General features: G+C 39.4%; 1 protein-coding gene across 3 annotated transcripts in view; it reads left to right on the plus strand.

The window, feature by feature from the left end:
* YLPM1 (YLP motif containing 1) overlaps nucleotides 1-26,060 on the plus strand; it is a 91,172-nt gene that overhangs the window by 16,426 nt on the left and 48,686 nt on the right. For 2 of the 3 annotated variants that reach the window (XM_042448299.1, XM_042448307.1), the window contains exons 2-7: nucleotides 2,819-3,058; nucleotides 8,893-9,096; nucleotides 10,004-11,298; nucleotides 14,874-16,970; nucleotides 19,322-19,442; nucleotides 23,783-24,296. In XM_042448299.1, coding sequence (XP_042304233.1) covers nucleotides 2,819-3,058; nucleotides 8,893-9,096; nucleotides 10,004-11,298; nucleotides 14,874-16,970; nucleotides 19,322-19,442; nucleotides 23,783-24,296 — 4,471 coding nt within the window. The remainder of the gene's footprint in view (nucleotides 1-2,818; nucleotides 3,059-8,892; nucleotides 9,097-10,003; nucleotides 11,299-14,873; nucleotides 16,971-19,321; nucleotides 19,443-23,782; nucleotides 24,297-26,060) is intronic. The other variant, XM_042448316.1, reaches the window with a different exon arrangement.

The raw sequence follows: 26,060 nt of genomic DNA on the forward strand, positions 1-26,060 counted from the left end.
ACAGTATGCTGTATTCTTCAGACCTGTGGGCTGCAAAAATTATTGCTATTGATCTTAGGTTTTACACTGAAAATAGTAGAGTGGACCCTTGTTATACGCTGGGGTTTGGTTCCAAGATCCCCCATGGATAACAAAATATGTCCCAGTACATATAATGACATAGCAAGATGGTGTCCCTTATAAAAAAAATGGAAAATCAGGGTTTGATATTTGGAAATTTTTTGAATATTTTCAAACCATGGATACTTGAGTCTGTGTATTAAAAATCAGTGTTTAAGACGGGCCGACTGTACTGGACTTGTTAGCTGTTCATTCTTTTGATTATGTTAGGATTTTTATTTATTTTAAGAAGCATGTGTTCCACTATCCCAAAAAACTAATAAACAGTAAGATAGTAAATAGACAGTAAATAGCCTAAAGCCTATTTTGGGAGAAAAGAAGGATATAAATCCATTAAATTTGAAAGTTTATGAATATTAATCAAAGAGATAGTAGAAACATCAGCCAATAAACACAGATAAAATATCAAATTAATCACAGACATTTAAAACATTTACAGCACTTTTAAAATGTTTAGTTAATACTTGAAAGATATAGTGCATAGATCTTTCTTTAATTTCTGTTCTTTTTCACCCTTTAGATTATTTGTCTACAACTAGATTGACCAGGGAATGGAAATAAGAATCCAACCCTTTGTACTGGCCTGTTTTCCCTAGTATGTTGATGATGAAAGACCTGCTTTAAGACTATCTGTACAAAGGGAGTGGGACTAAAAGAAGCCTTTTAGCATTGAAGTGAATGCAAAAGCATGGCCAACCCATCACAAGTGAATGTTGGGTTGTTCTGAGAGCAGTAGTTCCAAGTAGTTCCAGCCTAAAGCCTATTTTGGGAGAAAGGAAGGATATAAATCCATTAAATTAAATTAAAAAGTAACTTTTCTAAGCTCTGGGTCAGACCATTGGCTTAACAGCTAGGTTCAGCCACATGAGGTTATTAACACTCAAATAAGAGATCATATCACACTGAACATTTTCTGTACATTCAAAATATTGCCTCAAGACTTTTCAAAACAAAGGCTTTCTTTGCTTACTATATACTTGATGACTTATCTGGAAAATATAAGCTATTTTATTACTTCATTTAAGTCTGGACTTTTAACTACTGTATATACTCATGTATATGTCTAGGAATTATCAAAAAATTGTCCCAAAAAACCTGGGTCAACTTACCCATAGGTACTGAACTCTTAGAAAAAAGAGGACCATCCCAGTTGAAAGGCAAGAGCATAATTTTTTTCTGGAAGCACTGACCCTTCCTCTACTCTTTCATTCATCCAGCCTTTATTGTGAGCATAAACAGTTAATGCCTGTTGGAATTTTGCAAGAGGGTTTTTTGTTTTGGCCTTTTTTTTCTTCTTTACTTCGTCCTTTAGATCCTGTGTTTCATGCCCCTGTCTTTTTTACCCTTGACATATCCATGGGTCATATCAATATTCATACTTTTGGTCCCCAAACTGCCCTCAAGCTATACATTGTGTCAACTTATAGCTGATTATATACAGTAAATGTAGCACTCAAAGCAACTAACAATAAAATTATAATAAAATTATAATAAAACATTATTTAAAATTTTAAAACTCATTAATTGAAATCATATCCAGTAAAATATTTCTAATAAGAGTGTTAAACACAATAAATAAAAGGATCAGTAAGAAAAAATAACAGCATTCTATGGTAGCTGGCATTTACAAATAATAAGAGCATTTATAAAAGGATCTTAAAAGCCATGCATACTGACATACTGGCAGTTTGGGTCCCATATAGTAGAAGAGTGGGGTTAAATACATAAATATGGAAAAACACAGTCTTTGGATTTCCTAGACCCAAGGGCTTCTTGGGTTATACTTAGCACTTCATTTTGTGCTTGGAAGAGGACTAATATTCAGGGATGTCATTGTTAGGTATTCCATATAACCAGCTTTAATCAGTATGATCTGCAGCATTCTGGAACAGATGAATTTGCCAAAGATCCACACAGAATATGTGAGAATAATCTAAACTTTTTTCAAATGTATATACAGTACCTCAGTTTTTGCCACAGTAACAATGAAAGCAATGCATAAACATCATTTTTAAAAAGTCAGAATCACTATAAGTCACAACACTAAAATACTTCCTAAAAAAGCTTTATGCTGCCTTTTATTAAAAATGTAGTCGGTTCTAATAAAACAAACTAACATAAAACAAGCATAAAGAGTAAGGAAGCAAGGGTAGTGAAAAGATCACAAATTAAAATCCACATAACCCGGGGGGAAAAACACAAAAAACTATGGATGCCAGCCATGAAAGCCTTCGACTTTACATTGGAAATCTCTACAGGGAGAGATTGTTCCAAGACACATGCAAATCACTCCTGCCTTTCCAGATCACACAATATATATAGCCAAGTCCTTTCCAGGCAAACATTCTCTGAAGATGCCAGCCACAGATGCTGGCGAAACGTCAGAAAGAAACTCTGCTAGAACATGACCACATAACCCGAAAAACCCACAAAAAACTATAACATCCAGTTGTGCAATTAAATCTTAATTAGACTTGTGATCTGTATTTTCACTGGCTCTGTTGAAGTTTACTGTGGTAGGAAAAGTTGTCACAAGGGGGCTTGTCTGAGGTGTTTTTTTTTAAGATAAATACAAATGCCCTTTAAAAACTAGGTTTCTTCTGTGTTTGTCAATGCCTGATGTTGGGGTATGATTCTAGGATATGATCTTTTCATTTAAAACTAGAAACTATTATCCTTCTCATCTTTTCTGTTGTAGGAACAGCAGCACTATTGGTATCAACAGCATCTGCTTACTCTGCAGCAGAGGGCAAAAGCACATGCACTGGGACAACAGCTGCCATCAGTTTTGGGAGCTGTAAATGATGCCCCTGAGCAAAGGCAAGAAGAAAGGGAAATTCCCATTTCTGATGAACTTTCTGAACCTGCTTTGCCTTATGAACCTATATTACCACATCCCAAAAATGATGATCCTCCTTTGTCATCTGTTGAGGCAAAGGTATGCTGTGCACAGAGCTGTCACTATGTGTTGTGTTTGTAGATTTTTGTTTCCTCTTCCTTGTTTTCAAATATATACTATAAATGGAGCTAGCTGTAAAATCTCTTGGCTGCTGCCATTGTTACTTTAGAATACAAGGATGGGGGAGATGAAAACCCTTTGCCAATTAGTTCAAATTTACAGTGACTTAATGCCTGTTTGATGCGTTAATTTTGGGTTTCTGACATTCTCGTGCAGGTGTTCTTTTCATTTCTTGTGTACAGTGTACATGTCTGCCTTGACTCTTTGGTGTAGGGGAGGAGATAATTAGGAATAAGCCATGACTCTTCTTCTTAGTGTTTAGACATGGTGTTTGAGCTTCAGGTTCAGGATTTGCAGCTGTCAGGTATATGAAGTCATTTCAGTGTATGGAAAGGCTGTGTACATTGAGGTATGTATATCTGTAAAATAGGAAGTCTCAGTTTTGGTATCACTCTGCAGAGCTTGCCTTCAGTGATAGCTTCGCCTCTTGAGGCTGCCACAGACCAAACATAACATTGAGTTACACAAATCCAGATAGCATAGCCAAGAGTAGCTTTGTTGACCATAAAGCAAAGTATAATAACATCCAAAATCCAAAAACAGTGACACCTTTAGTGTGGTCAGGCAAAATGCACAAAATATATGATGCAAGCTTTTGAAACTCTACTGACTTCTTCATCAAGCAGAGGTGTTACAAATCAAACCTGGATCTCAAAGGAGATTTCTTTTTGTGTTGCTAATGGAATTTAAAATGTATTTCCTGGACTTTACAACTCTTTATCTCCCAGAACCCACATGGCCAAAAAGGAAGAATGGCATCTTCCTACTTGGCTATCCCTCTATTCCATCTTAACTGAGAACAACTATAACAACATCTTGACAAAATGTAGGCCTGTGACTCCAACACTGTCATTTCCCCCTTTCTCCTATTTGATTTTTAGCACTTTGCCTGATAAAGAAAGTAGTAGAACTTTGAAAGCTTGCATCGTGTATTTTGCGCATTTTGTTTGGCCCAATAAATGTTTTTTAGAATTTGGATTTTATAGTACTTTACTGTGTTACAAAGTATAGTTTTTGTGTGTTTTTAATTCATTTAGGTATTAGGAATAAATCACATTATTGTAGGTGATCTTATAATGCTGTAAAAAGAGAAATATTTCTATATTAAGATCAAAAATCAAGACTATAAAGCTTACCTTGGTGGATCAGAACATGACAGTTCAGTGGGATAAGTCTTAACATTTTGTTTCCAGTATTGACCATCCAGATTTGTCAGGTACCCAAAAGTATTTTTAATATATATGTATTAATTGCATTTATATCCTGTCTTTCTCCCAAAATGGAATTCAAGGCGGCTTCAGTACTATTGTCTAATAGTACTAGTAGACAATCTGTATCACAGTCACACATACATGTAATTCATACCCAGAGATACTTGCATTTACCTCCTAATTCAGGATTTCTCAAACAAGGTTCCCTGGAGTTTCATGAGAGTTCTGTAAGAGATCAAGATTGGGGGAGAAACAGATTTGAGCTGTATACAGTCATCCCTCCATATTTGCAGCTTTGATATTTGCGGATTTGATTATTCATGGATTTCATTAATATGTTCTCTCTAGGACTGTCTAAGTCCTCTAGTGCAACTCTGTGGTCAACTTTAACTAAAAAGTTGCACTGAAAGACCATTTGTAGCAACTCCAGTGCCATTCTATGGTCAGTGTATGTTGGACATTGACCACAGAGTTGCACTGGAGGACCTAGAGATTCCTAGAGAGGTGTCCTCTCAGGTAAAAACAGTGTTTTTGTTATTTGCGGTTTTTCCATATTCATGGTGGTCTTGTTCCTCGGCCTAACCCTAGCGAATATGGAGGGACAACTGTATATAGTTATGTTTATACAGGGGTTCCCTGAGGCCTGAAAATTGTTTCAAGGGTTCTTTCAGGGTAAAAAGCTTGAGAAAGACTGTCCAGGTGATTGTATTTAATTGTCAAGTCTGTTGTTGATTTGTTTGTCTAATTCATTTTAATAAGTTAACAAAATCCTCTTGGTCTTGACCTTTGCAATGAAAGAAAGCAGGAGTAACAGTGCAGGTCCAACCTGCCAGCCAAGTCCCGGTTTAGGCAGGGTTCCAAATGTGAAAGTTCCTTTTTGTTGCTATTTCTCCCTCACCCCCACATGCTCTTAAATCCTCGTCCCCACCAAAGTCCTACAGCCCGCTGATTCCCCATGTCTTTCTTGTACACCAGTACTTCGCCTGAAGGCATCCCTTTTCCCTCACTGGTTCCCTGGATTTTCCCACCACCTTTGGGGAGGGGGGCATACTGCCCATTTTGGGAATCATTGCTCTACACGGTGGCACTAGCTTTCTAACATGCCAGTTGTATGTATGTTCTTGGCCCAATGTATTATTGTTTGTAGGAACACCCCATAAAATTGTCAGCAGGATTTGTTGTGTAACCTACAGTGTTATAAGCAATGCCAGTTGTTAGATGGAGAAATTCTTGACCTTATCACTGAATTAGCCAGCTACCAAATAACGTGTTCCTACAGTGATGGATTTGTTCTTACTTTATGAATCCTGGCTAGTTTGGGAGCTGTAAATCTGAAGTCTGGATTTGGATAAAATATTAAATAAACTGTTTCTAGTTTGTTTATCCACTCAAGTTAGTGAGATGAGCAAAGTGGTAATGAATGGCCTGTGTCAGTCAGTTCATAGCAAGTATATGATAAGCCACATTTCATCAGCACCTTTACTTATCTTTACATGTACTTTAGGCCTGTATATGCATTTGTCTAATTTACTATATTAATAAAAGTGGCTATTTAGTTAGCCTAAATAATTCAAGTTCTGTTTATTGTACAGAGTTATGGTATGGTACATTACATAATTTTCATACTTTCAAACAGCCTTGTTCTACAGTAGATTTATTTTATTTTGTTAGTTTGATTGTGTTGATTTACAACCTAGTATCTCAGCTGTATTGGCATTCAAAATTTAGTATGCCCAGAATTCTCTGAACTGAGTCTGTGATCTTTGTTGGGTTTAGTCAGGGACTAGAGCAAATGTAACACAATTGAATAACCTATTTTTTACTAAGCTAAAAATAATCTATTATTAAAAAATATTATTATTAAATTATTATTAATATTAAAATAACCCATTGTTTACCAAGCTAAATAATAACTGTCGGGCCTGTGTACTTTTCCCAGTTTTCACTTAGCATTTCTAGCATGGTTAGTGCTGCCAGGACTATTTGAATCTCCCCCTGCATTTTCTTTCATGTTGGTTCAGGCCATAGAATATTTTAGTGTAGGAAAGTTAATTGTATTAGTTGTGGGAGGAGCTGTAGGATCCCCTGCATTTTTCCAGCATTGGTTTGCCTTTTCCCAGCATGCTCTGCTTTTGCTAGAGGCTTTTAGTTTGAGGCAGTCTTTGCTGTGAGCAGGCAGAGAGCTGTCTTTTGGTGGCAAACAGGCCCACACAGCCGGAAAGGGCATTTCTTACACGTTTGCCAGTTTAGTTACCAAGAACAAGTTAGCCAAATCAGTTACCAGAAATTAGTTACCTACTTCAAGACAAAGAATTCAGGAGCTGAAAGACCCTGCACCAGCTCCATTGAGAGAGGAGATCAAACCAAGATCAGACCCAGAAATATGACAACCTGAAGATTGCTGAAAGTCTGTAAAGTATCTTTTATTTCAAGTTATTTAGAGCTCGAGAGGAGAAAACTCTTTATTTTTGTTCTTTAAATTAAACTTCCCCCTTTTTGAACTTTACACTCAGCATCAGAGCCTTTTTGGGTAAAAGAGTTTGATTTCACCAGGGTACCGGCGTTGCACACCCAAACCTGCCACCACCTTTAGTTGGGTGTGTCTTCACAATTAGTGTAAACCATAGTTTTCCATTACACCTTCTTTGGGAAACTGTGGTTTAAATTAAGCATAAGGGCCTACATCCAATTTCTATGTCAATTAGAGTAGAATCATTAAATCAATGGACGCTTGGTAGGTCAGCGTGTATCTTTATTCCATTGGTTCAGTGGTCTATTCTAGCTGGAATTTAAAATTGAATTTAGGCAAAAAGAAGCACGGGGGACTCAGTGTGAAAAGATAATAAAAGGAAAGTAGGTGGCCAGTGCTCAGTTTGCTGAACTGATATTTCAGTAACATGAAATTGTTAATTCTAAGTTACGTTGTGCTTCTAGATTTTACAGAAGTTGGCATCCAAATAATGACATGAATTTCATGGCACAGGGTTGAATTGTGTCTTAAAATGTGATTACACAGGGGAATTTTAACTGGTTCACATTTGAATTTTCCATTGCTATTTTGGTTGTTTTATTTATTTGTTTCTTTAAGTTATAGCCTGCCTTTGATAAGGACTCAAGGTGCCCCTGTATTCCCTGGGTGTTCAAATCTTGTCACAATATCTTTAAGTGAAAAGAGAACTGAAATCCAAAGTTCTCTTTCTATCCCTGTTTAGACAACGCCCTGTAAAACATTTCACAGTTTTCCATCAGCTCTTGTTCAACTATTTGTGGAACAATGTAAGAATGTCCTCCAATAATACATTTCTAGTTATTATTTATGGTCTGTCTGCTTTCCTATCCCACCCCATAGTACTCTGCACTAGCCAAAAATCTGTTCCTAACTGTCAAGAGCAGGTTTTTAGGGCATGTGAAGGGAAAGGCTATACGGGAGGAAAATTGCCCCCTCTTGGTTACATTGACAGCAAAAGGAGGTCATTCAACAAAAACAAAAAGAGTAGTAATCTTGGAAAATAGCAATTGTTTTGTTGGAGATTTCCATTAAAGGAGAATTTTGTATTTGAAAAACTAAGGTTTTGTTCTGCTTTGTACTTTGAAACATGCTGTTTCATTATATTGCATCTGAACTATTCAATATATGTGAAGTCGAAGGCTTTCATGGCCGGCATCCATAGTTTTTTGTGGGTTTTTTTGGGCTATGTGGCCATGTTCTAGAAGAGTTTATTCCTGATGTTGAGCTGGCATCTTCAGGCGCTGACATTTTCAGAGAATACTCACATAGAAGAGAGTTGGGTATAGTGTGACCCTAGATAGGGAGGAGTGATTTCCATGTTAATGTGTGTATTGTGCAAAGAGACATGTGAGACACTGCAGACTGGGTCAGCCAGAAAAATCAGCAGTAGCAGAACATGTTATAAACCATCCTGGGCATAAAATGCTGTTTGGAAACACTGAAATTCTGGTCTATGCCAACAACTATTATGTCAGAATGCACAGGAAAGCCATTGAAATCCACAGATAGTTGGGCAACTTCAACAGGAAAGAAGAAACCCTTAAAGTGAACAAAATTTGCCTACCAGTTCTGAAAAACAGCAAAATCAGGACTGAGCAAATGCAAATGGAAAATCACCCAGGTTAAGGGGTTTTCCCAGCAGATAATGATCACTAATTAAGCAGACACTAATCCTCTTTGCATATCCTCCCACCATGAGGCCTTGCCATCAACACAGTACAATACACAGATTAACATGGAAATCACTCCTCCCTACCCAGGATCGCACTATACACACACACACACACACACACACACACACAACTCTTCCATGCCAGCATTCTCTGAAGATGCCAGCCACAGATGCAGGCGAAACATCAGGAATAAACTCTTCTAGAACATGGCCACATAGCCCAAAAAACCCACAAAAAACTATTCGATATATGTGTAAAACTCACGTGTGAAACACACAGCAGTATTTCCAGTAATCAGGATTATATAACTTATGCATCTTACAGTGCTGAAAAAACTTTATTTTGTTTGATATATACTAGTGCCCTCAGCTAACCATTGAACCACCAGAGGATCCTGAGGAACGTTTGAGATTACAGCAGTTGCAAGCAGCAGCAACACAATGGCAGCAGCATCCACAACAGCGAGTGGGTTTCCAGTATCAGAGAATAATGCAAAAGCATGCACAGTTGCAACAAATTCTGCAGCGCTACCAGCAGATCATACAGCAGCCACCACACTTGCCAGTAAGTCATTAAAGAAATAGTATTTGATTCATACTTCCTTCTTTTTAAATAAAATTTGTATTTTACTTTAATGATGAGCATAGCCGTTAATTCTTTTTGATGGTCTCATTTGTCTGCATATATGGGAGTTGATATCACACAGCCTTCCCCCTCAGGTCAATTTTGAAACTTCTAGATCTCTCCCTTCCACCCTTGGATTTTGTTTTGTGCAAAAATTGGGAGAAGCTTACTTCCATAGCTCCAGGGTATGATTCTATTCTAAAATACGGTGCCTCTCTGCTGATATTAGTTTCTTTTTCTTGTCTTCAGAAGTTACATTCCAGTTTTTAATGCAAAAGTGTTGAAGTAAGAGCAGCCTCTGCATGACAAAAAACTAAAAATGTTTGTTGACTAACATGCTCATATGCATTAAGATGTGCAGAAAGAATTCTCATTAATTTCAATAGGTGTGGTCAAAATATACAGTATGTTTAGTATCAGAATATGGCTCATTTAAAATGAGTGGGAATAGATATGTTGCGAATATAATTTTAAAAAGGACTATGACATTTCAGGGCTCCAGTGCATGGCTGTGCATTCATTGTACAGTAACAATTTTACTGAAGCTGTATACAGTGAACTTTTTCATTTATAAATCTGGGTTTTGTACACTGATATATTAGAAAAGGCTGCAGTTATAAAACATAGGATTACTATACAACAATTTCTAAATCTAATTGCTAGCTAGAGTAGACCCTCTGGATCACTTGTTGAATGAAGACAGCAAATATGTAAATCCCATTGAATGAGCAGGCCAGCTCTAGTTGGGAGGGACTGTCAGTCAAATTTAGACCATGGTGAATATAGGTTGTGGCTTTAGAAGGAGTTAATTTAAAATGTGTTCATTATTGCTTTCTGTTTCTGGCAGACTTTGTCAGTGGAGATACAATTACAGCATTATGAGACTCAAAATAAACAATTCCAACCACTTTACAAAGAATGGGAACGTGAATTTCAGCAGTGGCAGGATCAGCTTCAGACTTACCCACACAAAGACCAGCTTCATGAATGTGAGAACCAGTGGATGATGTGGCAGGGGCAGATGAAAGCTACTCATGCTCACCTTCAAGAAAAAGTGAAGTCACTTCGGAACATGAACAGTCAATATGCTGGTGGTGGGACTCTGCCACTTCCGTTTTCTCCATATTCTCAAACAATGCAGAGTAATATGCCCATGGTGTCATCTACTTTGTCCTCAACTGCACGCCCACTGTCATCTACTGGATTTTCGTCAGACCCGCATACATCTGATATACCTGTTCCAAAAGATTCTGGCCCTCAGTGCACTCAGTCCACTGAAACAAGGCCAACCATATTTCCTGCATCTGGTTCTTTCAAACCTAAAGTTACAGATCCACTTCCTCCTCCTCATCCCACAGACATAATGAGGCCAGCTCTGCTTCCTACTCCTACCTCTTCTTATGCATACAAAGCAGCTGAATTACCTGCCAGTTCCCATAACATGGAGGTATCTAGGCCAGCTCTCTTTCCTACTTCTAGTTCTTACATGACTAATGCTAATGAGCCACTTCCCACATCCCAGACAACAGAAGTGGCCAGGCCAGGTCTGCTTCCTACCCCTACCTCTACTTCTTTTACATTTAAAGCAACTGAGACCCCTGTCAGCTCCCAGACCATGGAGTCGACCAGACCAGCTCTGCTTCCTACCCCTACATATACTTATAAAAATACTGATTCGTCTGTCACTTCACAGACCACTGAGACAAACAGACCAGCTCTGCTTCCTACCCCTACATCTATTTCATTTTCATTTAAAATTTCTGATTCAGTTGCCAACTCCCAGGCTACTGAAACAGCCAGACCAGCTCTTCTCCCTACTCCTTCCTCTGGTGCTTTTCCTTTTAAAAATGCAGATACATCTGCTGGTTTGTCTTATCGCTCAAATGTAACATCATCTGCTAGCTCTTCAGACCAAGGGAGTTCTTACATTCCTCTTGGCAAACACACAGTGCCATTAGGTTCATCTGACCCAACTTCTGTTGAAGTGAAGCCCCATTCTGTAGCATCATCATCTGCATCTGTTACTAGTACTACTAATACCACCACCACCACCACCACCACCTATCAGAACAGACAAGTGAGAACAGCTGGGTTTTCTGATTCTCCAAGAGGAGCATACTATGAAGGCCCAAGGGGCCCAAGGTAAGTTTTCTTTATCTCTCTTTTTTTATTAGTAATACTGGATTGTGTAACGTGCCACAGTCATCCCACAGCCACTGCGCAATTACAAGTTTCATCTTGTGGTTTACCATGCTTTAAATCTGTACACCTTAAACGTTCTTCCAGAACAATTCAGAAACTAGAGCCATCCATATCTGTTCATTACTTGATGATTCCTGTGGCGAATGCTTGAAGAGAAATTTGTAGATCACAAGTCAGAGTCAGAATTGTCCAATCCATTCATTGTGTTGAAGATTCATTGGACAGTTCTGACTGATTTGTGACCCACACATTTCTCTTTAAGCATTCAAGGGAGTCATCAAGTAAGGAACAGATACAAATGGCTCTGACAGTTTCTGAACTATTCTGAAAGAACTTTTCAAGTGTACAGATTTGGGTCACCACCAAATAACTGTGAAGTGATTACATTGAAGGGCAGTTTGGAGAGAGAAGCAGTGGGCAGAGTATGTCTGCATTCACATTCCAACAGCTTCCTTAAACAAGCCACTTCACACAGCTGATTTACTGACATGGTATGGCATGACATGATTTGGAGGGTAGTTAAGCTCACATTACTAGCCACTTCCTGCAGCAGTTCAATGGAGACTGGTTCCCATCCTCAGGTCTGCTGCCAAATATGTAGTTATGGGTTAAGAACTTATACAAAAGTATTTCTTGGTTTTGTTCCTGTTCCTGTGTACAGTAAAGTTAACTTGACAACTGTTAAAAGTATCTAGCTAAAAACAGGAAATACTCTACCAAATCAAAATCCTGGAAAAACCTGTCTGAATAAAATTATTTTCACTTCCATCTAAAAGCAGCAAAGGTGTCCTGCAAATGTTTGTGTTTGCATGGAAAGAGATAAGAAGAAATTAAACTTTGTTATATTTTTAAGTTAAGACTTGATGATTTGTAGCATTGAAATTATCTTTCCATCTTTTCCTTTTATCGTTTCTCACAATTTTGAGCATACTGTATATGACATCTTAAAAATTGTTAGTCCCAATAAGCTAGTTTGAGCCTTCTTTCAGCTTTCCATTGATATCTGAATTCAGCACCTAAATAAAGTATTAATTGTTGATTGCAGATTGAGGATGTATTCTGAGTGGCTTATTACCCCGCCTTGGCTATGGAATATGGCATTTTAACAAAGTGTGTTGATTTGGTTTCTGTCTCAAGCTTCTTAGTCCCAAAGATTTACATTTCTGGAGCAGATGAAATTCCAGTAAAATTTGGGGTGCTGCACCACAACATTTCATGTTTCTATTTTGTTTTTGTATGATGTACTTCATATAGATGCTAGGTTTTTTTTATTTTGATAAAACTTTATATCCTGCCTTTTCAATGTCTATTATGTACTTTTTATGTACTACCTGTGTACTTATATACTGTACTACTACTTACTACTTAGTACTGAGGGAGGCAAACAACAATTAAAATCAATAATAACATACAATTAACGTTCAGAAAAAGAAGATATTACATATAGATATATATTAAAGCAAATGCAAAAAGCAAATAAAACAAGAATTGGGTTAAAAAAGTCATCTTTTAAAAAGGTCAGGTATTTCCCATATAGCAAACAAGATTTTTCACATATATCAAGATTGTAAATATGAGTACAAACTGAGCCTGCAGAGCAAATAGTTCCACAGTTTGTTGTTGTCACAGGGAATGCCTTTTTCTTGTGTCTGTCAACTGTGTCTCCAGCATAGTTGAGATATAGATGAAGACTTCTCTATCAAATCTTAGAGCTTGAACAAATAGAAGTGGGAGGAGATGATCCCTAAAAGGATCTGGGATCTAAACTATTTAAGGGTTTAAAGATCATCATCAACATTTTGAATTGACCTGAAAACAAACAGATAAATACTCCAGCCTTTGCAGGACAAATGCTCTCACCCTACAGATCCATGTACATGTTAGTGTGGGGCACAAGGCTGAATTCTGAGGAATGGCCTTATATTTATATTATTTATATCCTTCTTTTCTCCTGATATGGAACCCAAAGTAGATTACAAAATTGAAAACAAAGTTCAGCTAAAATTTTGTTTTACATAATTTAAAAAATAAATAAACAAACAATTATTCTATTTTAAATGCATATGGATAAAAGCAGGTAAAACACATAAAAATTATAACTAAAAAGAAAAAGGTTACCACTTCCAAAACACAGGTCTACCACATCAATGGCCTTTGCTTGCCAGTGAAAAGAGAGCAGAGAGGGGGCCAACTGGACCTTCTGTAGAGGAGAATTCCACATCCTGGGATCTGCCACCAAAGAAGTTTTCTCCCAGCACCATCACATGTTTGTGATGGTGCTGGGACTGAGAGAAAATCCTCTCTTGGAGACCTTAAAACTCAGACTGGTTCATACTCATGGCCAAAAGAGTGAACAAACATGTCTTTTCGTAAAACCAACTCTAACTGACTGGAACCATTATAAGATGGTATGTCTCAAGTCCATCCTTTTCAGGTGATCGAAAAAGATCTCCTGGTTACTAATATTTAGAAATCAGTATCACTGACTTCTTGAAAGATCAGCAGAACCAAAAGAACATAACTACCCCTGCCTTTGGTATTATTCAGTTATCTGGGTGTTCAAAGCTGTCTCAATTCCCAAGCCAGACATGAAGCCAGATTAAACCAATTTCATCCAAACCAACAGGCTTCCCTCACTTCATTTTCTCTTTGCTAAACTGACTAGTTGGACATTGATTGGAATAGTGAAGTGCAGCTTAATAAAAGTTTTACAGTATCTACCTTAAGGCTGATAACATCTAAACAATGGCGGGTTACATACCACTGAGAAGCGGCGGTTTGGCTCCGCCTCCGCTTGCAGCGTCCGGGAACCTCAGCCTTTAAACTGCGTGGCTCCCGGACGCTCCGAGGAAGGAGCGCGGAAATCGCGCTCCTTCCTGGGCCCCTTCCGGGGCGCGACGTGCGGACGCAGAGCGTCTGTTACGTCAAGATGGCAGCGGCCGTGTGGAATGGCCACCGCCATATGTTATGGACTCAGTCCGTGCTAGGGTTAGGGGCCTAACGATTGAGGAAAAGCATAGAGAGCCTTTTTGAATATTGGAAGAACACTTTCTAACACACACACACACCCCTAGACTTGCCTCCCAATGTTACACGGCAGGGAGAGACAGGAAAGCCAGGAAAGGATCCTGGAAGCTACAACCATTTGCTGCTGCTTGCACCACCACTTATGCACACATCCATTGAAACAGCCGCGACTTGCCATCTGTGGAAGCTCAAACTGTGGATGGAAAACCCACAGTTGGCACTGGCATGCTGTACTATTTGCTATTACTTAGATTTCTAGAGTTTCATCTGTCGCTCTTTGAAAAAGGGAAGTGTGTGTGGAATCAATCCTTATTCTGGTTGCATTCTGTATTGTATCATCACATCTATTTTTTCTAGTTAATTTTGACGATCGTTACTACTCCATGAGGCTTGAATTTGATACGCGACAAAAGGGATGGGCATTGTTCAATAGAGATGTCTGATCATATCCTGTTTGTTATGGAAAATTTCTCTATTTAAACATATAGGTTTGATGGACCACAAGGAAGAGACTTTGAGAGATTTGAATCTCCAAGACAGAGAGGGCCTCATTTTCAGGGCCAACGTTTAGAAGGTCCACGGACAAGGCTTCACAATCAACATATGGATGGATCTTCAGGCAAACAGGGGACTATCCCTCGAGGACCAGCAGCAGCATTTTATACTCCCTCGGGTGCACCACAAATGCAGACTTCTCAAGCAAGTGGACCACGGTGGAGAGGACCTAGACCACCTCTGGGGCAACAGAATCATCAAGGAGAAAATAAAGAATCTATTACTGAAATGGGAAGTGGTCAGTCAGCAGCACATAAATCTAAATTTACGCCAGATACAAAAATCCCTGGCCCAGGTCAACCTGATAAGGACTTGTCTACAGCACAACAAAATTTATCCAGAAAAGAGGGTGAAGTAATGTCAGAAGGGAAGAAGCAGAGTGCAGCTGAGTCTGAATTGCAATCAGAAGAATCAAAAACATCTGCTCATACTTCAGCTGCCCTGCATCAGCCACCAGTTTCCACACTTTCTCCAAAACCAGGAGGGAAGAAAACATTATTACCGTCACCACTAATAGAAAATAAAGAATTGAATTCTATGGAAGATAAACTGGCCCCAGAAAATAATCAGAACAAAGAACAGTCCAAATTGGAGAACAGGGGGAGAGGGCAAATTAAACCAGGAGATAATCAGGCAAAAGGACCAGTTGGCAGAGGCAGGGGCCAGGGTAGAATGGAAGATACTAGAGGTAGGGGACGAGGCCGAAGGGAAGATGTCAGAGGAAGAGGAATGCCAAATAGAGGTAGAGGGCAGACTAGAGATGTATCAGGCAGAGATGTAAGCAGTGGACTAGGAAACCATGACAAACTGTCAGAGGGCAATTGGGAATCTGGGATGGGAGGACAGTCCGGCAACCAGGAAAGGGCATTGGGTAGGAGATCAAGCAGCCAGGAGAGAGGGTTACCACCTCGGATCGGCAACAGAGAGAGGGGCCGTGCAGGTAGTCGAGAAAGAGGCATAGTTAGGCCCCCCAGCAGCCAGGACAGAGCACTGGATCGACAGGTTGGGAGCAGGGAGAGGGGCCCAGTTCGTCGAGCTAATAGCCGGGAAAGAGACCTAGGCAGGAGACCTGGTAGCCGAGAGAGAGACCTGGGAAGGATGCCTAGTAGCCGGGAGAGGGATCTGCACAGGCATGATGAAGATAATATTGAAAATTTACCTCAATATTGTGAAGAACCAACTAGGCCTCCATGGACATATGGGGATGTTGGGATGGAAGAAGGACATCCGTTTGAATACAGAGATGGTCCTCCCCTAGAGCGCAGGCGATTGGATGAGTGGGATAGAGACAGATACTGGCATGAGCATGACCAGCAGTATCATGATGATCCCTTTGATCCATATGAGAGAGATGACTTGTTACCACACCACCATCCTTTGCCTCCACTTTCACCTCTGCCCCCTCTGCCTCCCTTACCTCCCTTGTCTGCTGATCTTGAGAGACGAGATCCATTTTGGGATGATTGGGAAAGGCCTGTGGGTAGAGACAGGGAGATAGACAGAGATCTGGACTGGATCAGAAGACCCTTGGATGTGTATGATCGTGAGTTAGAAAGGGACTGGGAAAGAGATTATGTAAGACCATTGGACAGAGGCACTTTGAGTCATGATCTGGACATACCTCCTCTCCCACCACTTCCTCCCCTTCCTCCTTTAGACAGATATCATGAGGATCGATGGCTGGATGAAAGAGAGAGAGATTTCTGTGACAGAGATCCTAGAGACAGGGGAGAACTTAGAATTCGAGAGTATCCAGAAAGACATGATATGTGGAGAGAACAGTCTGACTTCCCACCTGACAGAGGTGATTGGGAGAGGGAAAGGTTTCCAGATAGGTGGTACCAGAATGAAAGGGAAAGATACCCACCTTTAGAGGATCACATGGAACCACCACCACTGCCACCACGGTCTGAACTGTTGGGAGAAGAGCCAAATGTAGCAGCTGAGCAGTCATTAGGAGGAGTAATGATCCTTAGCCAAAGGCAGCATGAAATAATCTTGAAGGCAGCCCAAGAGCTAAAAATGCTACGGTGAGTTGATGCTATGCTTGTTTAATTTGTTGGTTTTATGTGTCTTCAAGTGGACTTGACTTATGGCAACCCCATCACAGGGTTTTCTTAGCAAGATTTTTTCAGGGGAGGTTTAGCATTGCCTTCATCTAAGAGTGGGAGTGTAATTTACCCAAAGTCACCTAGTTGGTTTCTAAGGCTGACTGAGGATTCAAGCCATGATCTCCTTGAATCCGAGTCCAGCATTCAACAAACTACTACAGCAAATTGATTCTCACTGTTTCATTTACTTGAGAAATTTCTTCCTTTCCATATCCTTGTATGTGCACATCAAAGTGGCAGATAGCTGTACATAATTATGGCTTCTAAAATGCAAGTGCCAAGTTAGGTTTGTAAGGCTGATACTCCTATCAGTCATTGAGATAACTGTGCTTTAAATGTTAACTTTTATCAAATTAACACATTACAATATTTTGAAAGTGTCAGAGATTCTCCCATAGTGCCAAGAAAATGTGGGCAGAACATACCCATGTTAGAAAAATTGGAATAACATAGCTGATGGATATAATTCTTATCTTGAACCTGGGAAGCAAAGTGGATTATGAATGGGAGATGAAGTCAAAGAAATCCTGCTAATGCACACCTGGATATTTTTATTAAAAAATCCAAAGAGAGATTTGTGAAACAAAAAGATTTGTAAAACAGAAATGGGGGCTCATTAGCTTCTAAAACAAAACCATTTGCATGAAGGGTCATTTGCTACTGTACTTCCTGATCCTGTCAAAACTAAGCTGGGAGGGTTCAGAGAAAAGTAGTTGTCATGGCTAGCAGCTACCAATACCTCAAATGGATAATTAGCTCCCATTTGTGAATTAGCACACTAGATCAAGGACTCAAACTTAAAATCAGGTTTCTCCACAAGGAGTACAGACTAAAGTCTCTTTTTGTGTGTCAGTTTTAAATTACTGTATATACTCGATTATAAGTTGACCTCATGTATACATTGAGGGAAGGTTTGGGGGCCAAAATTATGGATTTTGCCATGACCCGTAGATAAGTCGAGGATAAAACTTGGAAGCACCTTCAATGTATGTATGTGTGCACAAGGCAAGAGGGACTCTAATTGAGGCTTTTTGCTTCAGCATTTCAGCCTTCATTTCAGCCTTCACCCCCCAGAAAGCGAAGATGCAGGCAGGAGCGAAACTCTGTTTAACAGCAGATAGTCACCCAGGACTCTTACTGCTTGGCTCAAGAAAGAGAAAAACTGCTCTCCCCACTGCATGGGGAAATCTGAAAGAGCTGCTATCACATTACTATACTGACCAATAAATAAATCGACCTGAGATTTTGGGGTCAATTTTTGGGCATACATTTTTCGACTTATAGACAGATATATATGGTGTTGCAGAAAGCTACCTGCTGGGTTTTTTTTCCATGTAGTTCTATGGATACATCAGATATTAGGTTCTTAGTCTGGTGTGATTCTTATAACCATGGGACAACTTAGAAGACTTGCTTGTATACAAAAGTCTCAAGTTTGCTTCCTAGAAAGACTTCTGTCCAAAGTACTGGAGAGCAACTGCCAGTCAGTGTAGATAGTAGTGAATTAGATAGAGCTTTGGCTAGACATTGCATAATACAGCTTCCTATGTGATTATAAAGAGGTCTATCACATGTCAGGTCCTTTGGACATGAGCTCCAAGTTCTCAGCCTTCCATCCTTTCGTAGGTCATTTGGTTTTAATGAATACCCAGCTTGTTGGGGATAATTGTCTAACACATTATAAACCACTTAGAGAGTGCTTAGTTCACTACAAGCAGTATAGAAATGTAAAGTGCTATTGCTATTACTATTGCTTTGGTAAATTGTGATGAATTTTTTTACCTACTTAAGAAAGTAATGTGAAGCCATCATTTTGATGTGTATGATAAATTTGCCCTAAAGGTTTTTTAATCAAGAATTTGTAATCAAGAATCAGGATGTAAGAAATACCACTTGGCAGCTAAATGGTTTCTGCAACTTGATTATTGCCAGGTTTTGGTTCTGAGTAAAGTGCTACATTTGGTTGATAGCATTTATTCTTAAAAATATTACCCTTCTCCTTTTGACAAATGATAAAATGGCTGACAATACAAACTAACAAAATTCAAGCAGAACAAAATTAAAAAAAAATACAGACAGAAACTGAAAGACTGCTGATACAAGCTCAGTCTAAAAAGTCTTACAAAGTAGCCAGGTTTTAGTCTGCTTCCAAATATTCCAGCCAAGTCTTCTTGAAAAAGGTGTAGTACTCATGTCACAATTTGAAATGTATACTCATTGCTCATTCTTGAAAACATTTTAAGAAAATAATATACTTTTTCATTCTACAGAGAACAGAAAGAACATATGCACCACCTGACAGAATATGTTCCTGAGCCCCAAATACCTGAGTTGCCACTACAGGAAATGCCTAGATCACAGAATACAGCTAGTAGGAAGGATAATTTCCAGGTAAATTAAGCACTGCCACGGACACAACTGGGCAAGTGTAACTTTGATATGATACATATGGTTTTTGGTATATATTTTTAAAATTGGGTTTTACTGCCAAGAAAAGTCCAAATGATCACAAAAATATTGTATAAGTGTCTTCCTATCAAATAATTAAAAAAGATATCAGAATTGACATAAATAATGATAAATACCTAGCTTAGCAAGCAAATTGTTTTGATTTTTTTCATTTGTTTTAAAGATTTCATTCTGGGGAAACTGCTAGGAAAGAATTTTGTTACCTTGTCCCAGCAGATTCACTTAAATTCACTTCCAACATTAGTTTTTCAGTAGAGACAGAAACATAGGCCCATCTTGTGTAAGGACAAGGCACATAAGCAGGAGGTATCTGATTAAGTGCCAATTCTTCACCACCAATCCTTACCTCAGTGGTCCAAAACACAGCAGAAATAATCCAGTTTAAAACTGCTTTAACAGCCCTGCTTTAATGCTAAGCAATTCTGGGTACTGTAGTTTTGTGAGACATTTAGCCTTCTCTGTCAGAGAGCTCTGATGCCACAATAAACTACAATTCCCAGGATTCCTTAGCACTGAGCCATGGCAGTTAAAGTAGCCTCAAACTCGATTGGTTTCTACTGTGTGTTATGGACCAGTGATGTATTAAATGCTATTCGATCGCATCTCCCAGCCTTCATAAGCAGGGTTTCAAGGGGTTTCAGAAGGAACAAGTGTGAAAACCCTGCTCTAGATCCATAACAATCAGAGCCTAGCATTACTAATAGTAATATTTAATTTTTTAAAAAAATCATATCTATTGAGTTTTATAACATTATCTAAAAAAAATACAACAAGGCAGATTAAGGTCAAAAAATAAAATAAAAAATAAATGTCATAACAACTAAAGCATGGTTCAATTTCGATATAATCATATAATATATTTATCAAATTGAAGTACTGCATCTCAGGTTTTACTAATACCACGGTTTTCCAACCTTTTCCCATTTAGTCTCAAATTCTTGGTTTGTTTTCCCTGCGGGTGGTATTGTTAGCATCTCATTGATTCTTAGTTTCCACTCTTCTATAGAGGGCATTAGCGTTGACTTCCAGTATCTGGCATAGACCATGTGTGCAGCTGTAATCATATATAGGATTACACTTATTTGATTATGAGTAATATTTAATTTGAAAGCAAGAAATATACTTTATTTTTATAATTTGTAATCTCCCTTTCATTCAGAAAGGAAGCCTAAGGTGCTTAAAAACAGCCCAAATAACAGTAATCCAGATCACAAAAATAAAATGTAATGGCATGAAGAATACTATAAAGTAGTAGACTCAGCAGTTATTCCATACATTTTTACCCAAAGAGAATTGATTCTATCTGTCTGTAAGATTACATGGCAGGTCCTTTGTCAGGTGCCTCTGGCTAAGCAACTACAAGCTGCCTAATGATAGCACCATTATAGAAAAAAATATTTGATCTTCATAAGTGTCATGTTGCCCCAAAATAACCTCAGATAAAGGGTTTCTTAAGAAGACACCAGTAACCAAGGAAGAGTGTGAGAAATTTCCTCCATAAGATACCCAGGCTCCAAGAGGTAAGGGCTTAAAAGATTATTGCAATAAACTTTAATAGATCTAGGAAACTATCCATAACCATTACAATTACTATACTGAGAGGAGGACCACTTCACTTAATACTGACCAATTTCTGAACTATATTGAATGGTAATTCCATATAGTACAATAAGGGCAGGGAAATGTCTCTTAGGCCAAGGGCCAAAATCATTTTCAGATAAGTTTTTGGGGAGGTCACATTCCACAGATGGACAGGGTAAGAGCAAAAGGATGGGACTGAAAGTACTGGTCTGTTTTGACTCTTAATGCCAGTATGTCAGCTTTAGGGGAGGCATTTTAATCTTTCTGAATCATAAAAAACCTGAACAAAAGTCAAGAAATCACCAAATTTTGGTATCATGGGGAAGGGCATATGTCCATCTAGGGAATGCAGGGAGAGAGATTAAAATAGTAGGAGGGACCAGATTTGGCTCAGGGTCTGAGGTTCACTCTAGTTTTGACAGTGTATTAGAGTAACTAATCTATGAATTCATCATGGCATGAATAGTGGCTATTTAGATCCTTATAACAGAGGTGTCCAGTGACTCTGAAAACAAGGTTCTTCTGGATCGATTTGAGTTTGCAAATACCGAGGACGTGGACAAGCTCCTTGGTAGCGTGAAAAGGACGACATGTTCTCTCGATCCTTGCCCTTCCTGGCTGACCGTTCAGGGAGGAGATGCTATAAAAATGTCTTTACATCATATAGTTGATGCATCTCTCCGGGAGGGGATATTTCCATCAGCCTTGAAACAGGCAATAGTGAAACCACTTTTAAAGAAACCCTCCCTTGATCCCCTGCAGATGTGTAATTATAAACCAGTCTCTTTACTACCATTCTTGGGCAAGGTGATCGAAAGGACAGTAGCCTTTCAGCTCCAAGCTGTCTTGGATGAAACCAATTATCTAGACCCATTTCAAACTGGCTTTAGAGCAGGATACGGAGTTGAGACTGCTATGGTCGCCTTAGTCTTAATATATATATTAGTCGATGATCTTTGTCTGGGCATCGACAGGGGAAGTGTGACCCTGCTGGTGCTCTTGGACATCTCAGCGGCCTTTGATACCGTTGACCATGGTATCCTTCTGGAACGCCTGAGAGAGTTGGGTATTGGGGGCACTGTGCTTCAGTGATTCCGGTCCTACCTCTCGGGTAGATTCCAGATGGTGAGGCTGGGGGACAGCTGCTCTCATAAAAGAGAGTTGACATCTGGTGTCCCCCAAGGCGCCATTCTGTCCCCCATGCTATTTAACATTTACATGAAGCCGCTGGGACAGATCATCCAGAGACATGGAGCGCGGTGTTATCAGTATGCTGATGACACCCAGATGTATCTCTCCATGTCTCCGACTGGTACAGTGACTAAGGATGGCGTCTCTCCTTTGGATGCCTGCCTGGAGTCAGTAATGGGATGGATGAGGGAAAACAAACTCAAGCTGAATCCGGAGAAAACAGAGGTACTCGTGATAGGTACCCCAGGCCCAGGCAGGGAAATTTGTCATCCAGTCCTGGACGGGGTCACACTTCCCCTAAATGACAAAGTCTGCAGTTTGGGAGTACTCCTGGATTCATCGCTGCAGTTATCATCTCAAGTGGATGCGATGGCCAGGAGTGCTTGGTACCAGCTTCGGCTGATACGCCAACTGCGTCCCTGTCTGGACTGAAAGGACCTTGAAACTGTAGTACATGCACTGGTAACCTCTCATTTGGACTTCTGTAATGCGCTCTAAATGGGGCTACCTTTGTACCAGATTCGGAAGCTTCAGCTAGTTCAAAATGCTGCAGCCAGACTGGTCACTGGAATTTCCAGGTCAGACCATATAACACCGGTACTAAGATCTCTACACTGGCTGCTCAATACAAAGTGTTGGTTATTACCTATAAAGTCCTATATGGCTTGGACCCGAGTTACTTGAGGGAACTCCTCTCCCCATATAGTCCGCCCCGCACTCTCAGAACATCAGGAAAAAATGTATTAGTACACCCTAAGGTGAGACTAACAGCAACCCACCAGAGAGCATTTTCATCAGCAGCACCAATGTACTGGAATAAACTTCCAGAAGAGCTTCGTATGACCCCCACATTGGACGCCTTCAAAAAAAGCTTTAAAGACCCACCTCTTCCGATTAGCATTTCCTTCGGACTCCTCATAGAGATTGACTCCCCTGATACAAATGGTTAACTACAATTGATAGATTCCTTGCTTGTCTTTTTGCTTGTTTTATTGATGTTTCGATTTTTATTGGTTTTTATTGATAGGTACATTGAGAGGTTGTTTTTATGATGTGTAAATTTTAAATGATTTTGTGAACCGCTTTGATCGCCTCGGAAGAGCGGTATATAACTAAAAAAAGCATATTATTATCTAAAGACCTCAGACCTGGAAATACAGTTAGCTAAACGAATTATGGTTAGTTTAAAATAAAATAGCTACATAGAGCATGATTTAAAATAGAGTTGTTTTTACACTTAATTTAATGCTGACTCTATTTTGTTGTTCCAGACAACAAACAGCAGTTAACAAAACAAAGAAACATCTAAACTCTCTTCTCTGAATGGGAGAAAGAAGGATGGTCATTTAAGCCTGACACTTGCTTTGTCTACTTCCTCCTTAATACAAGTTGTGCTAAGTCATGGTTTAGCTTGACATGCGTACACATCCATGATCTGATAGCATTGTTTATAAGACAGTTCTTTTGTTTACACATTTCCTTTTCTCTAGGCCCCTTCTGAAATGCAGTCTGAGGTCCCAGTAGAGGAGCCACCTATTCAGCCTACTCCAGCTGTAATTATAAAGCCACCAATCATGTTTCAAAAGCCTGCTCCAAGCCAGCCACCAACAACCAAGTCAGCTGCTCCAGTGGCAAAGACTTCTATCCCAGCTATTCTAGCTGCAAATGCTCCTCAGGCAGCATCAAAGGTTCCTGCTCCACCAACACAGCCAAATGCTCCAATTCCCATTTCATCTGCAGCACCCACACATGTTGCAGCTCCTGTCGTAAAGTCATCACCTGGCATGAACCAAGAGCATTGGGATGAAGATTCTTTCCAGGGACTTTGGGACAGCAGTGAAGATAAAGGTTTTAAATCAGAGTATAACTCACCTACATCAGATCCCTCATTGTCTTCATCAGTAGTCCCAGCATCCATTGCTCCAGGCATAGCACATTTTTCCAAGCCACCACCAATTATTCATCAGACAGTTGATTATGGACATGGACACAGTCACGGACAAGGTGAAATGTGTTAAATGTTGTTAATGCTACTTAACCCACTAATAATTCCTGCAGCATGAAAGAAGCTGTTGTCTTCAGAGTAGAACAGCAGATTTCATTATCTGCATTCTAAATGCGAAGTTTGTGCTGATGAAGGGAAATTAATGTTATGTATGATAGCCTTCTCCCATGAATCTTAGGCTGTATCTGCTCTGCAAAAATAATGCAGTTTGGCACCACATTAACTTTCATGGCTAAATGTTATGGAATTTTGGGATTTGTAGTTTGGTGGGGCACCAGAGATCTCTGACAGAGAAGGCTGATTACCTTACAAAACTACAAATCCCAGAATTCCACAGCATTGAGCCATGGCAGTTAAAGTGGTGTCAAACTGCTTTATTTCTATAGAGCAGACAATACCCAGGTCATCTATTGAAGCGAGAAGAGTTCTTGTTTATACTTGTAGAGTAGGAGTGAGATGCTCCACATTGAAATCGCCTCCAAATTAACCAGCAGTTGAGGGAAATGAGCTGGTGTTTCCCTATAAAGCATGCTAATCTGCTCTGCTGATAAACAAGGCACACATTGTCTGCATGTCTTGTTCAAAAGGAAGAGGCCTGCTTCCAAGCCCTCATTGTCTTACCATCAGAATTAAGCAGCACAGTACTGGCGAAGATGGGAAACTGCTAGTGCCTTTAAAACAAAGGACAAAGGCAATATGCACCTTGTTTCTAGATGATTAGTCCCTCTGGGAGGCATTCCCTACTCTGTTGTAAATGATGTACCAGCTCCTGGTGGCTTCAGCATATCCTAAACATCTTGTAAATAATAAATTGACTATTCTTCACACACACACCTTATTTTAAAGGGACCCCCCCCTTTTTTATTTTTTTTAAATGTCAGTATCAGTGGCTGGGGCGAGTGGACAAGATGTTGGCCACCAGTGCCATAGAACATGTGGCTAACTTTAGACTCAATACTGGTAAACAACTGAATAAGCAGTTGGCAGTTTATCAGCTAGTAGACTCAGTTGGCAGACTCAGCCTTCCATCCTTTCGTAGGTCAGTAAAATGAATACCAAGCTTGTTGGGAGCAATTGGCTAACACACTGCAAATCACTTAGAGAGTGCTTAGCACTATAAAGTAGTATAGAAATTCTATTGCTATACTATGGTGGAATCTGAAGTTGCTGTTTTACTGTAAGAGGATGATTAAGGGAATCCACCATGCATTGATTCACATGTAATGGTTTGTATATCATTTGTGCAATTAAACACTTCTATAACTCCAGCACTAATGTGGAGTACTTTTCTTGTTAAGAAAGGTTAAAGAATTACAAGTATTGTAATTTAAAGTACAAGTATTGTAATTTAGAGAAAAGATGCTGTAGAGGTTTATAAAATTAAGAATATCTTGGAGCAAGATGCTTCTTGGCTTGATTGATGCAAGATAGTGGTTAATGCTTTGCAAATCATTGCTTCCTCAACATTATTTTTTGATGCTTTTGTTGAAATTTATGGTTGTTTTGACAGCTTTCCACTGCATCACAATGACTTCGTATTTGTCTACCCACTCTGTTAACTCAAAGAAGTTGGGTTTGGGGCTCCTGGTCAAAACCGGAGCTTTATGCTCTGTGTAACTGCTCAGGAAGCCTTACTGGTGTTTTCTGCTTTGCTTTTGTAAACAGAAAAAATATTGAAAGATGAATGAGTTGCAGTGTTGCTAAGGGATTTTTTTTCCCTACAGTATTTCCTCAAGAGCTTTAGCTGAATAATATCTGTTTTT

The sequence above is a fragment of the Sceloporus undulatus genome, chromosome 1 (assembly GCF_019175285.1).
Source record: "Sceloporus undulatus isolate JIND9_A2432 ecotype Alabama chromosome 1, SceUnd_v1.1, whole genome shotgun sequence".
NCBI lineage: Eukaryota > Metazoa > Chordata > Lepidosauria > Squamata > Phrynosomatidae > Sceloporus > Sceloporus undulatus.